This window comes from Cajanus cajan, chromosome 9 (assembly GCF_000230855.2).
Source record: "Cajanus cajan strain Asha chromosome 9, NIPB_CcT2T_4, whole genome shotgun sequence".
Lineage (NCBI taxonomy): Eukaryota > Viridiplantae > Streptophyta > Magnoliopsida > Fabales > Fabaceae > Cajanus > Cajanus cajan.
Genome location: NC_138525.1, coordinates 11,117,615 through 11,132,477, shown reverse-complemented (window position 1 = coordinate 11,132,477; position 14,863 = coordinate 11,117,615). Strand labels below are relative to the sequence as shown.

At 34.2% G+C, this 14,863-nt stretch overlaps 1 protein-coding gene across 1 annotated transcript; it reads left to right on the top strand.

Annotated features, from left to right (window-relative positions):
• Positions 1–270: 270 nt before the first annotated feature.
• Positions 271–2,560, top strand: SWEET3 (Nodulin MtN3 family protein). The gene is made up of 6 exons (XM_020350624.3): positions 271–425; positions 525–561; positions 660–882; positions 1,239–1,400; positions 1,896–2,015; positions 2,133–2,560. The coding sequence occupies exons 1-6, from the start codon at positions 389–391 to the stop codon at positions 2,298–2,300; spliced, it is 747 nt and encodes a 248-aa protein (XP_020206213.1). The 5' UTR covers positions 271–388; the 3' UTR covers positions 2,301–2,560.
• Positions 2,561–14,863: the final 12,303 nt, after the last annotated feature.

The window sequence follows — 14,863 nt, the reverse complement described above, 5'->3', positions numbered from 1 at the left end:
CATATGAGTTAATACCAAAAATATGTGCTTCCTTACTATACCGTAATATTAGCTCTTAAGAAAACAAAAGGGAATTTATATTAGACCTAGTATTGAGCAAGTTGAGAGAAAAGCTTATGAATTTACAAAATTTTGCATCCACAAGTTTATTATAGACGCAGACAGCACTTGCTCTCTCTCTTTCTCTTTTTGTTTTTCATTTTTTCTCCATATTCTGTTTTCATATTCTTATTTTACCGTAATATTTTAACTGCCACTTGGCGTTGAATAGTACCTCAAAGCCTTATATAAAGAGCACCCTCAAGGGTCTCTTCAGTGGAACACATAACTCCATCTCATTTCTTAAGAGTGAAAAGAAAAAAGAAAAAAAGGAAAAAAAAAACTAAACATGGCAGAGTCTCTCCGTATGACTATAGCTGTTCTTGGTACTCATTTGTTGATTCATTCATTCCTTGGCTTCTTAGCATTATTGAGCATTAGTGAGTCTTGAAGAAAAAACTGACCCTTTTGAATGTTTCTTGCAGGGAATGTTGCTGCAGTGTCTCTTTATGCTGCACCAACGTATGTTACAATATTCCACCACTCCATAGTTGCTTTCATCTTCTCCTTTTTAGTGATCATGAAGCATTGGCCTTTTTCCCATGATTTACTATTTGCAGGGTTACCTTCAAAAGGGTCATAAGGAAGAAAAGCACAGAGGAGTTTTCATGCATTCCTTACATCGTAGCACTCATGAACTGTCTCCTTTTCACTTGGTATGGATTGCCAGTTGTAAGCAACAAGTGGGAAAATTTCCCTCTGGTCACAGTTAATGGAGCTGGCATTCTTTTTGAACTATCTTATGTTCTCATTTATTTCTGGTTTTCTTCACCCAAAGGAAAGGTAAGTTGTATACATAGTCTAACACCCTCTTTTAACACCATCTTCTTCTCCTCATGCATAAAAATCTTACTATAAATTTTTCACCATGTTTTAAATTAAAATCAAAAGATTTCAGAACCCAAATACGTGCATGGAAGATTTCATATTATTGTATTTCTGTCACCTCACTCTAAACCAAAAATCTTGTACCATCAAAATACAAGAGAATTGGAAATTAGGTGAAGGGAAACACATGTTTGATTTTGTGGAGGAACAATATTTATGTGTTTTGTATCACATGTAAGAACAAATAAAAAAAAAACACCAAGCATGTTTCTCATAACTATATGGTTTCTGAAAGACATGAAATTTTGCAGGTGAAGGTGGCCATGACAGCAATACCAGTTCTTATAGTGTTCTGTGTCATTGCTATATTATCATCTTTTGCCTTCCACGATCATCGTCACCGAAAGCTTCTCGTAGGGGGTGTAGGCTTGGGGGTCTCAATAGCAATGTATTCATCTCCTTTGGTTGCAATGGTGAGCCATCTTCGTCTTCCACGCATCTTTTCCTTTTAATAATATATTCCTTTCACTTACAAACGCAAAACCAAAACAGGGGAACAGAGTAGTTCCATCAAATAATCCAAGTTAAAAAAAAAAAAAAAAAAAAAAACACTTTTCCACTGTCATATTTTTGTGGTTTCACTTGGAATAAATTGGTTTCTTGTGTATGTCACATTAACTTGATTAATTCAATTTTATCACCATCAACTTTTCCACACTTAAACATAATACAAACTTAATTAACTTGTTGATATGCAAACAAATTTTAGGTGAACCACATTTAACTCAAAAAAGAACATGATAGAAGAACCAATCCATTCTAAAACGACACTTGTAGAAATTAAAGTGAAAGAGATCCGAAAAACATTTTAGTAGCCTTGAAAAAAAAAAAAAAAAAACCCTCCACATGTTTCTTCACTGGTGTTTTATTTTTGTCATTTACATGATTTAATTTTGACCATATTGCAGAAGAAAGTGATACAAACCAAGAGTGTGGAATTCATGCCACTACCTTTATCTTTGTGCTCATTCTTGGCCAGTTCACTGTGGCTAACTTATGGACTCCTCATTCGGGATATATTCGTTGCGGTTTGTACCATAACTAATCTTTGATTAATCCTCAATCATATGCTAAATTTCACAAATCTTAGAAAAATGTGGTTCACTAGAGCAATGTTGTGCTAATTAATTCTCCATTTGTGATAGGGACCAAGTGTTATTGGAACTCCATTAGGCATACTCCAACTCGTTCTCCACTGCAAATACAGGACGAGGAGAGAAACTGAAGAGAACAACAAGGTGGACCCGCACAAGGGTAACATAGAGAAGGTGGACTTGGAAATGGGACATGGAAAAGAATGTGTCAGTTCTTAGTAACTGCAACTCGTGATCCATGACAACCTCGGTTCAATGATTTCAACCGGTTCTTTTCGGATTCCGGTTTTTATGTTTAGAAAAACAAAAACAAAAAAATATAAGGTTATTTAGTTGGTCATCTCAGCTAATGTATTCACCGCATAAATTTAAGTCATAGTTGCCTAGCGCATGTCCCGTTACATGCTTTCTTTTTCGTGTGAACTGGTTTGTGCCACCTAGTTATGTTTGAGAATTTAATAGCGTAGACTTCGATTTCACAGAGCCATCTCTATATAAAATTTTAATGAGGCGATTTATGATTAATGGAACGTGATTTATGTTAGTAGAGGCTTTACTTTACTAAGCACGACTGAGGAGTGTTAGAGCACCTCTAATGGGAGGTACTTGTTGTGTATCTTAAAAATAAGCAATAGTACTTATAAGAAATTCTCATTGGAGTCATCTTACGTGGCAAGTTAAGTTCTAAATTTTTTAGCTCTGTTGCTTCCAAGCAACAGTGTTTAGCAATCTGAAAATTGAAATGGAGATGTATGATTGGTTGATTTGTTCCAAGGTGAAATATGGACAAAGAATTTGAAAAAAGTGTAATGTGAGGTGTCAAAAAGTGTAGTATGAGTTATAAAAAAGTAAGAGTGTTTATAAGCAATTTCCATTAGAACAAAAATTGTAAAAATATAATATGAGTTGCTTATGAGTGACGTGACATAATAGAACTCATTTAAAGTGGTTAGGAGTTGTTTATAAACAACTCTTATTATAGATGTACTTATAAATTATTTGGAAATATCACGTGTAAATAAGTCGGATTCGGTGGAATTTTTTTACCCAAACAAATGATATATAACAGAATTGGACTCGATTAGTTAAATGGGTCGATTTATTAATTATAAACTCTTTATAAGTATTAATTATAAAAGAAAAGTACTAGTTTTAGAGTATATATATATATATATATATATATATATATATATATATATATATAAAACAAATTTATTGTTATCAATTAAATTATCTACTTTTTTAATCTTGGTAAATTGGGTAGTTAGGTCTTATATATAGGAACAAAGGTAGTATAATATTTTAAAATTTTGAAAAGTAAGAAGGAAGAAAAAAGAAAAAATTAAAATGATGAAATATAAATTATATAATACTAAGTAAAAATATTCTAATATTTTTTTATATGTGACTATGTGGGGGAAGGGGAGAAGAGAAAATTGGAGAACAGATAAGTAAAAATAAGAAAGCCCAAGAAAGGTGTTCTATTGAGGCAGATAAGGCTCGCACCAAGCTATTTGAGAATTTTGAGTTCATGGTTGGGGGAAATAGCAAAAGATGACAAGAAACCAACACATAAAGTTGTAGAGAAAAGCAAAGGGAAAAGGAAATAGTTCAGGATGATGACATTTTCCAAAAGGCATCCATATTTTGAGAATGTGAAGCAGTCTTGGTTAAAAAACAAAAAAAGGAAGCTATAACGTTGGTTGATATTGGTATTAATCTTAGGGGAAGTGTGGAGGTAGCTGTATTGTAGCACAAAACTTTCAAGAGTTGGAAGAAAAAGATCAAGTGGGTCTACAAAAGACAAAATTATGTAAAGGTAGGAGAGGTGGTGAATAACACCATATAAAGATTGTTTATTTAGAGGGTCAGGGGGAAGGATAAGTGGAGGGCAATAAAGTAACTTAAAATAAAAGAGAATAGGCCTGATCATCGGTCGGTTTCGGACCAAAATTCTTAAAATCGTCCGAAATCGAATAAGAAAAATTAGGGGCCATCTCCGACCGACGAAAAACTTGGGTTTTGGCGGGTTCAATCCATGTGGGTTACGGGTTCATCGGATAGGTTAATCAGTTTGAGAAGCTTCCTCTAGCGTCTCGTGCCGCCATTCATCGCCACCCTTCGCCGGTCTCCGTCACTACTTCATTTGGGGGAAATCGCGGAGTTTTAGATCTCCGCATCACCACCTTCGTCAACCAGAGCAGGGAACAAAAAGCTTCTCAACGGCGGTGGCCATGGCAGGGAAAGGTTGAAGAGAAGATGATATTTACGGAGTGAAGAAGAAGAAGAAAGAAGCAGAAGAAAGAAGACGGAGTGAAGAAGAAGAAGAAAGAAGAAGAAAGAAGACGCAGTGAAGAAGAAGAAGAAAAAAGACGAAGTAAAAACGGTAAAGACGGAGAAGATAAACAGTGAAGACAAAGAAGATAAACGGTCAGATTCGGGTACATCGGATGAGAAAATTCCAACACCGAATCCGACCGTTCAAACCCATTTGAACCCGAAAGTTGCTTTCGAAAAAATCTGAAATACCTGAGAATCAATCCGCTTCACCCAATCTGACTGTCGGTCTGGTCAGTTTCAAATCGGCTGGGAATTTTTGCCTAGGCCTAAAAGAGAAGGTAGAGATTAGGGAGAAAAAAAAGACAATAAAAAGGGAGGAGGTGAATAACGTCAATAAAAAATTCAATACTTCTCAAAATAATGAAGAAGTAACAAGACCTTAAGAGAGCACATAAAGAGTGAGATAAGAAGAACACTCAGTGTTTTATATTGGTTTATTTCAACCACTAAGATTACGTTCAATTTTTGATCAACTCGATCAAGTTCAAATATCTTTTACAATGATATAAGTATTCTTTCACAAGTCACTTCTGGTTCAACCTAAGTATTTTTTGACTTGTCTCTTCAAGTAACTACCCAAATATTTTTTTCTATACAAAGTCTTTATAGGCTTCAAACAACCAAGTATTCTTTTAACACACAATCTTTCTAGGCTTCAAACAACCAAGTATTCTTTAAAAAAGGTCTCTTTAGGCTTCAAACAACCAATTATTCTTTTAACACAAAGTTTTTCCATGCTTCAAACAACCAAGTATTATTTTACAGACAAATCTTTCTAAGCTCAAAGCAATAATACAAACTTAAAGTTGGGTAAGATAACAAAGTTTTTTCGTTTTACTATTAAGACGTGATACAACCAATTAAGTAAAAGACATTTTACAAAAAGAATGAATTCAATGTACAATGATGTCTGTGTAAGTTTGTATATTCTTTTTTTTCTGAATCTTCAAACTTCTTTGTATAGGTGCTTTATGAAGATGATCATTGCAAATCCTTAAGCATTTTTCACAAGTTTGCTTCATCTAACTTCATCTTCATTCAATAAAGAGAGAAGTATTCGTTGGTGTATTAAATGTTTGTAATAAATACATTTTACCAAATTGTCACTTCTTATCTGATCGATAAAGTTATGTATCACCTTTTAGGTACCAAAAGAGAGGAACCACACATGTGTCAGTTGAAGTAGATTTTTCTAAAGTTTTTTGTGCTTCAAGGGACATGCTAATCCTTTTTTCTACAAAGCATGACTTTTGTTCCTTTAGTGAATTGTGAGTATCAAAGAAGCTTTTTCCATTTGATTTGTTATAGAATCATGTAGACAAAGATGACTGTATTATCAAACATCATAAATGACTAAATACAAAGCATTTGTCTTACAGATGAAGAGCTTCGTCTATGAGACTTAATGTCAAGATAACTAATTGTCGTATATTTATTCATCTTAATGCTAGATCTGAAAAATTTTTCTCTCAGAAAACATCTATGTTTATTATAATTAAAACTTAAAGCTTGAAGGGTTTGAGATGTCTTTTGACCTAACACTAGTACATTTTAATTCTTTAGTAACATTTTCTTTCTTATATTTGTTAAAATATTACTATATATTGAATAAATAGGTTATTTTATAATAATTTTTTGAGAAAATGTTACTATAGATAGAGTAACATTTTTTATTTCAATATTATTCTTTCTAATTATTTTCAAAATCAAAGTCACATATCAAGTAAAAAAAATGTCACATAAGTTATTTTGTAACATTTTTTTGAAAAATGTTTCCATAGATAAGTAACATTTTTTTTTTATCTCAACATTATTTTTTCTAATTGCTTCTAAAATCAAAGTGTCACATTGAGTAAAAAAATTATATTTCTTTCATCTCTAATTGTTACCCATAATTAAAGTCCTATATCGAATAAATGAATGACTTATAAAGAGTATATATAATTATATAGTTATACTTAAGATAAATGAATTTTGATATTTGATATATAATTAGTAGTAACTAATTAAGAATGTCTTTAACATTCTCTTAAAGCACTCTAGGAGTTTAGGAGGAATAAAAATATAACAATTGAAATCAATATCTAAATTAAAACTAATAATCATTTTATAAAGTTAACAAGAACTTAGAAACATCATTAAAATATTACAAAAATATCACTTTGATAACATTTAAAAAATATTGTCTAATTGTGTAAAAAATATTATTAAAAGTTTTTAACAACATGGTCTGTATACAATATTTGATAATATGTTACAAAAATAAATTAAAAACATTTATACACAATTAGGTAACATTTTTCAAATGTTGCTAAAAGTTCTTTATGTTGTAGTGACATAAAAGGAGGGGATTTGGCTAATATCCAAAGACATGTCACGCATGTTGAGATTAACAAGGCTATGCTTAGTATAGGTGATTTTATTTTATCTTGCCTTAACACCGTTTCTGTGCAAGCTCTGGCTAAAACGTGAACTAAGATAAGAAAAGATATTTTTCTCTAAGAACATTCATTGGGAGACTAGGAATTTGTGAGAAATTAGAGAATTGCCAAGAATCAAACAAAAGAGGTTTTCACCTCATCAAGACTAAATAAAGGAAATAAGAAAAAAGAGAAGATGTTATTAATTTCTAAATTGCATTATGAATCTGGATATTTCTTCTAAATTTTTCATAAAAATTACAAAATTTAAGAATAATACAAAATATATTATCTAAGATTTGTAGTATTTTTCTTTAAATGATGAACCTTATGAAATTATCATTTTAGGAGAAGTACCTTAGAGTCCCTCTCATCCACTAGAGAGTCACTACGCAATCTTTATAAGAATGACTCTTCCGGTGCTAGAAGAATTTGGAATATGGTTACTGAGAATTAGTTCCCTCCTCCTTTCTTTGGTTCTCACATCATTCCTTCGATTCTGGATGATATCATCTACAACTCTGCTACATCTGCTAAGTGGAGTTTGATGTTTTTCTGCACCTTAGACTGCATTTGGAAAAGAAAAAATTAATGATATAGTTTTTAATAGTTCCTTAGCAAGCTTTCAGGAGGTGTTGGCAGAATCAACAAATTGCTTAAGGATTTTCTATTAGATAATCTTAAATTTTAGAGATATTCGAGTTAGTTATTCGGAATTATTTGTTTAGTTTGTTTTATCTTTTGAGTTATTTGTTTCAGTTTAGATAAGATAGTTTTTGATAAGTTTTGTTTAGATAAGATAGTTTTTGATAAGATTTGTTTTGATAAGATATTTTATTATCTTTTTGTTAATTCGGTACGTTGTACAATGGCTATTTAAAGGTCATCCCTTATTCAATAAAAAGTACAGTGAGTTGCTACGTTCACCCACAATTTTAGTATTACTCGTCTCTCTTATTTTCTACAAATTGGTATCAGAGCTTTATGCTCTGAGTGCCGAGTGTGAGAAGAAAACAGTGTGCGCCTGTGTGTGTTTGAAGAAAGAAGAAAGAGAGAGTAATGGCAAAGGTTGTTAATGGAATGACCGTACCACAACTGTCAAAGAAAACCAATTATGATAATTGGTGTATACAGATGAAGACCCTGTTGGGTTCCCAAAGTCTATGAGACATAGTGGAGAAGGGGTTCCAAGAACTCGAGGAGGACGAAGACCAATCTGTGGCTCAGATTGCCGCATTGGAAAAGACACGAGTGAAGGACAAATCGGCTTTGTATTTTTTGTACAATGCCGTGGATGAGTCAGGTTTCGAGAAGATTGCAAACGCTACATCTTCAAAGGAAGCATGGAAGATCTTGGAGGTTGCGCACAGAGGTAACCACCGTGTCAGACAGATCCGACTTCAAACTCTCCGAGGAGAGTTTGAGTGTTTGAAGATGGAGGATAAGGAACAAGTATCTGAGTACATAACTCGCGTGGAGAAGTTGGCTAACCAACTCGGAAGCAATGGGGAGCCAATGCCAGCAAGTAGAATTGTGGAGAAAATCTTGAGATCATTAACAGATGATTTCGAGAGCATTGCATGCGTAATTGAGGAGTCAAAGGACTTGTCACTTCTCTCAGTGGAAGAGCTCGCTGGGTCACTCGAAGCCCACGAACAAAGGAGGAGGAAGATGAAGGATACTCTTGATCAAGCGTTACAGGCGCAACTTGATTTGAATGGAACTCGAAACACTCAGGGCCGAAGATCAAGTGGTCAAGGACGAGGTAGAGGACGAGGTGATCATGAAGGTGGACAAGGACGAGGTGATCGTAGCCAAGGAAGTCAGCCAAGGTCAGAGGTGGAATGTTACAAGTGTGGCAAACACGGCCACTACGCAAAGGAATGTGGACAAGGACGAGGTGATCGTAGTCAAGGAAGTCAGCCAAGGTCGGAGGTGGAATGTTATAAGTGTGGCAAACACGGCCACTACGCAAAGGAATGCAGATCGGCAAATTGCTACAACTCTGGCAAATACGGTCACATAGCAAAGTATTGCCTAGCTAAAAGCCGAAGTGAAGAGAAAGAGAAGAATCTTCTCACAGAAGAAGAGGACGAGGAAGCAGGAATTTTGATAATGACGCAGAGCTCGGAGACCAAGCTACATCCAAGTTGTGCCTCCGAGGTTCAGCTAAACTTGAGTTGCGTGGAGAGATCAGCAGTTGAGCTTCCAAGCTCAGATGAGAAGTCAGAAGTCGAGCTTGATTCGAGTTGCTTAAACAACTCGATCTGGTATTTGGACACTGGGGCGAGCAATCATATGTGTGGAGAAGAGAGTTTCTTCAACGAACTCATCAAGGTGAAGGCTGGATTCGTGTCATTTGGGGATGATTCCAAGGTGGCGGTAAAAGGGCGTGGAACCATCAAGTTTATGCAGAAGGATGGACGAGTTGGAGAAATAAGAAATGTCTACTACGTTCCCGAACTTAAGAGCAACATCTTAAGCATGGGGCAGATGATGGAGAAAGGCAACTCGGTTCTGATGAAGGATGGAGTGCTTTATTTGAAGGACAAGCATGATCGCTTAATAGCCCGAGTGGAGATGAAAAAGAATCGGATGTATAAACTGGAGCTGAACATCATTCAAAATAAGTGCTTAAAGCTAGATGTGAAGGATGAAGCCATGATGTGGCATTTTCGTTTTGGGCATTTAAACGTTGGAGGTTTGGCCTGCAAACTGTACAACCCTGTTACAGGCAAAATTCTGGTAAGTCGAGATGTCCAGGTAGACAAGGAAAGTGAGCAGAGAAACTCTGAAAAGACTTCGGGAAGTTCGAACTCTAAGAGGAAGAGCTCGGAGATGATAGGAAGAAGCTCGGATAGGACCAATGAGCATTCCGAAGAAGATGATGAACATGAGCAGCTTAGAACTCGGAGCTTGCAAGACATCTACAACTCCACTGACGAGTTACATGTAGTATGTCTATTGACAGGAACAAAAGATATAAAGTTTGAAGAGGCGGTACTTGATGAGAGATGGAAGAAAGCAATGGATGAGGAGATCAGATCAATTGAGAAGAGTGAGACGTGGAAGCTGACAGATTTACCCACAGGAGCTCGGCCAATTGGTTTGAAGTGGGTATACAAAAGGAAGACAAATGCAAATGGCGAAGTGGAGCGCTACAAATCTCGTCTTGTGGCGAGGGGTTATAAACAGCAGAAAGGCATTGATTATGATGAAGTCTTTGCACCCGTGACAAGGATGGAAACGATTCGATTATTACTGTCCTTAGCAGCATCTTGGAGTGTCCAACATGCAGTTTGGCTTAGAAACTTGCTAAGCAAACTGGAAATTATGAAAGCTGAGAAAGTGTTGATCCGAGTAGACAACAGGTCGGCAATCGAGCTAGCCAAGAATCCAATCAATCACGAAAGAAGCAAAGCTGAGCTAGTTGAGGAGTTTAAAGAAGTGATGAAGAGGGAGTTTGAGATGACCGATTTGGGCATCATGAAGTATTTTCTGGGTTTAGAGGTGGACCAAAGAACAACAGGTATTTTTGTGTCCCAAAAGAGGCATCGGCCACCGCGACGCCGGGGGTGCTGGACGTCGCATGGCTCGCGAGGCCATGGTAGGCGGAGGAGTATCGCGCTCTGGAAGAGGCATCGAAATGAAAAAAAAAATTAAGCTTATGGGGCAGTTTTGTTAGATAATCTTAAATTTTAGAGATATTCGAGTTAGTTATTCGGAATTATTTGTTTAGTTTGTTTTATCTTTTGAGTTATTTGTTTCAGTTCAGATAAGATAGTTTTTAATAAGTTTTGTTTAGATAAGATAGTTTTTGATAAGATTTGTTTTGATAAGATATTTTATTATCTTTTTGTTAATTCGGTACGTTGTACAATGGCTATTTAAAGGCCATCACTTATTCAATGAAAAGTACAGTGAGTTGCTACGTTCACCCACAATTTTAGTATTACTCGTCTCTCTTATTTTCTACATTTTCACCTTGTCCCTTGCTCATATCAAGTATAGAATTAATCATCTCTTGAAGACTATCAAAGTTAATATGGATGGTGCGTTCTATCTTATTGGTAATAAAACTGGTTGGGGTGGAGTTTTGAGGAACCATAATGCAAGTTTTATTTGTGCTTTTTCTTCTGAGTCCCTCCATCCTTGGTTTTGAATTATGCACTATTTGACATGTTCTACACATTTGCTTATCTGGGGGATTCTCTAAAATATGTTTGACATCTGATTCTCAACCACACACTTTCTTATGTATCAATGTATTAATTCAATAAATGAGAGAAAATTGGATGTGGAATGGGAGAAATTACCTTAATTAGTGACCCATCATAATAGTATATAAAAATAGAAAGCAATCAATCCTCATTTTATAAGGTTTTATAACTTTAAGTGAGATTCAAATCCACATTCTTAAGTTAATATAATCTTATAAGATTGAGGCAGTGTTCAAAACTTATTTACTTAAAGCAAATAATGAAATGTCCATACACATTTCCATGTACATATACCAAACAAGAGTGCCATCATATTTTCACGAGTTCATATAAACCGAAACAGAGAAAAGAAATAGGGCAATGGACATGGCTCAGACTTGGTAAAGCTATTACTACTAGTTACTCGATGGTCACCAACAATTTTTCAGTACTCTTCCATGACCAACAATTTGTGAAAACAACGGGGATCAGGTAGGTTTGGATTATTTGAGCTCGGTGACAGACCAAAATAATAGTTTAACCGCATCATCAATTCATCGTTCCTTCTTTGTTTTTTTTATTTTTGATAAAGATAGGAAAGATTACAAAAGTAGTCATAATGAAGATTGAACCTAGATCTTCATGTTTCTAACTACCTCAATCCTTCCCCACCCAACCACTAGACTAACCTAGTGGTTCATTCCTTCTTTTTTTTACTAAAGAGGATGTTTAATTAGGAAAACAAATAATTTTCTCAAGTTAAACTGTTTTATTTTTTATAGAAAAAAAATGCATTTGTAAAATTAGTTGTATATCAGGGACAAATGCATTGACTGGTAATTTTTTTTTATTAAAATTAAGTTATTTTATTAAAATAAAAAAAATTAAAATTTATTATTATTTCTTTAACAGATTTTTTTTTTCATTTTAAGCTAATTTTTGTTGCATACAAACATTCTTTTATTATATCAAACAAAATTAAACATACGAAAAGCATTTTTTAAGAAAATTTATCTAAATAAATTTTTATTTTCATTATAATCGATTATAGAAATAATCGATTATTTATATATCAATTATTAAAATAATTTAATTTTCACAAATTTTTTAAATACACCAAAGAAATTTTTAAAAAAAATAACAATAATATTGGATGACCAATCCTCCTATTTTTAAGTTTTGCCAATTGCCGCAAATGAATTCTAAAGTAAAATATGGTATCTTTCACAAGTTTTCCTCACTAAGAACACCTCAACAAAATGAGGTAGTTGAAAGGAAGAACCAAACCTTGCAAAAAAATGGCAAGAACTTTGTTTTGTGAAAACAGTTTACCTAAAATCTTTTGGATAGAGGCTATGAACATTGCTTCTTACATTAATAACATATTGATAAGATTTATGTTAAATCAAGCTCCCTATAAATTGTGGAAAGAAAGAAAATCCAACATTTCATATTTTCATCATATGTGAGTGCTTTATCCTAAACACCAAGGATTAACTTATCAAGTTTGATTCGAAAGTTAACGGGGGCATCTTCCTTAGATACTCCAAAATCTCAAAGGCATGTAGAGCCTTCAACTCTAGAACCTATTTCGTAGATGAATCCATTCATGTGAAGCTTAACAATGATCAAAAGACTAATAAAAAAAACTATCAGATCTAGAAGATGATTTTGCATATTTGCAAATTAATGATCATTAAATGAAGGAGATAATTGTTGTGACTCAAACATTGGAACCCCCAAAAAGCCTGACGATTCAGTTAGAAAAAAGTCTAAGACCTCAAAAGGATTGGATGTTTGTACATCATCATCCACAAAATCAAATATTAGGTGATAAGACTGAAGGTGTAAAAACTCGTGCTACTCTTAGGGATCTAGCCTCATATGCATTGAAATCTAAGATTGAGCCAAAGAGCATAGATGAAGGACTAGTAGACAATGATTGGATCATTGCCATGGAGAAAGAACTCCACTTGTTTGATTGGAATAATGTCTGGACTCTCATCCCAAAGCCAGAACATCAGAATGTCATGGGAATTCGATGGGTCTTTAGCAATAAGCTTGATGAAGAAAATAAAGTGGTAAGAAACAAAGTTAGATTAGTAGCTCAAGGCTATAATTAATAAGAAGGTATTGACTTCACTGAAACTTTTGCTCTTGTTGCCAGACTTGAAGCTAAACAAATTATGTTAGCTTTTATAGTTGATAAAAACATAAAGCTTTTTCAAATGGATGTAAAGAGTGCTTTTTAAATGGCTTTATTGAAGAGAAAGTTTATGTTAAACAACCTCCTAGATTTGAACATCCAAAGCTTAAGAGACATGTTTTCAAACTACAAAAATCTCTTTATGGTCTAAAACAAGTTCCTAGAGCTTGGTATGACAAACTAAGTAACTTCTTACTTAGCAATGGTTTTATGAGAGACTAGGTTGATACAACTCTGTTTAGAAAATAGTTTGGTACATATTTCATAGTAGTTCAAATATATGTTGATGAAATCATTTTTAGGGCTATTAATGAATCTCTTTGTGAGGAATTTTCAAAGTTTATGCAGACTGAGTTTGAAATGAGTATGATGGAGGAATTGAAGTTCTTTCTAGGACTTCAAATCAAGTAAGCAGACGAAGGGAGATACATTCATCAACAAAAATATACCAAGGAATTTCTGCACAAGTTCATAATGAATGATTGCAAGCCTATGCCCACTTCCATGCATTTGTCTAAAACCTTGTCAAAAGACAGATCCGGTAAACCTATGGATTAGACGATCTATAGAGGCATGATAGGGTCTTTACTCTACCTCACCACAAGTTGACCTGATACTAAGTTCCAATCTGATTGATACTAAGTTACTCTAGATTTTGCCTTAACTTTCTTTGATACCTCTTGTTCACATGCATGATTGATATAATTTAGTCATTATTTCTTATAAGCTACTATCCAAAATGACTTACCTTACATTTTTCCCTTTGCTAGCCCCCTTGAGCCTATATAACCTTTTCTTTGATTTGATGTTCATTACAAATCATAAAGTGAAAAATCATGATACACCTTAACCTTAGGGATTCGAACTAAAATAGGAGATTCAAAACCCAAGCAACATCAATAACAAATGCGAGTATGCTTTCATTATATTAAATTTCTCCCAAAAAGAAAAGGGGAATGTCAAATATTTACTCGTTACAAGCTTAATTTCTTTGTCACCTTGTTCTAAACCAAATCTTATAAGTTGTGTCATCAACAATACAAGAAATGGAAATATGTGACACAAGAAACGCACAGATATTTGGATTTGCGCGTTAACAATATTCATGTTCTGTATCACATGTAAAAAGTAATCCATTCCTCTCTTCACCAATTACCACCATTCATGCTTCACATAATCATTTGGTTTTTGAAAGACAATTTCTTTGCAGGTGAAGGTGGCCATGACAACAGTTATAGTTGTTATAGTGTTCAGTGTCGTTGCTATTGTATCAGTTTTTGCCTTCCCCGACCATCGTCATCGAAAGCTTCTTGTGGGTAGCATAAGCTTTGGGGTCTCAATAGCACTCTATGGATCCCCTTTGGTTGCAATGGTGAGCCATCTTTATCTCCCACTGCATCTTTTCATTGTTGTATGTTCCTTTCAGTTAAAACGAAGCAGAGAAACAGAGTAGTTACATCATAAATAATCCATATTAAAAACAACAAAAGAAAAGAAACTTGCCATGTTTCTCCACTAGTATTTTTTAATTTTTGTCATCTCCTTACATAATTTTTTTTCTCCATATTGCAGAAGAAAGTGATACAAACCAAGAGTGTGGAATTCCTGCCATTACCT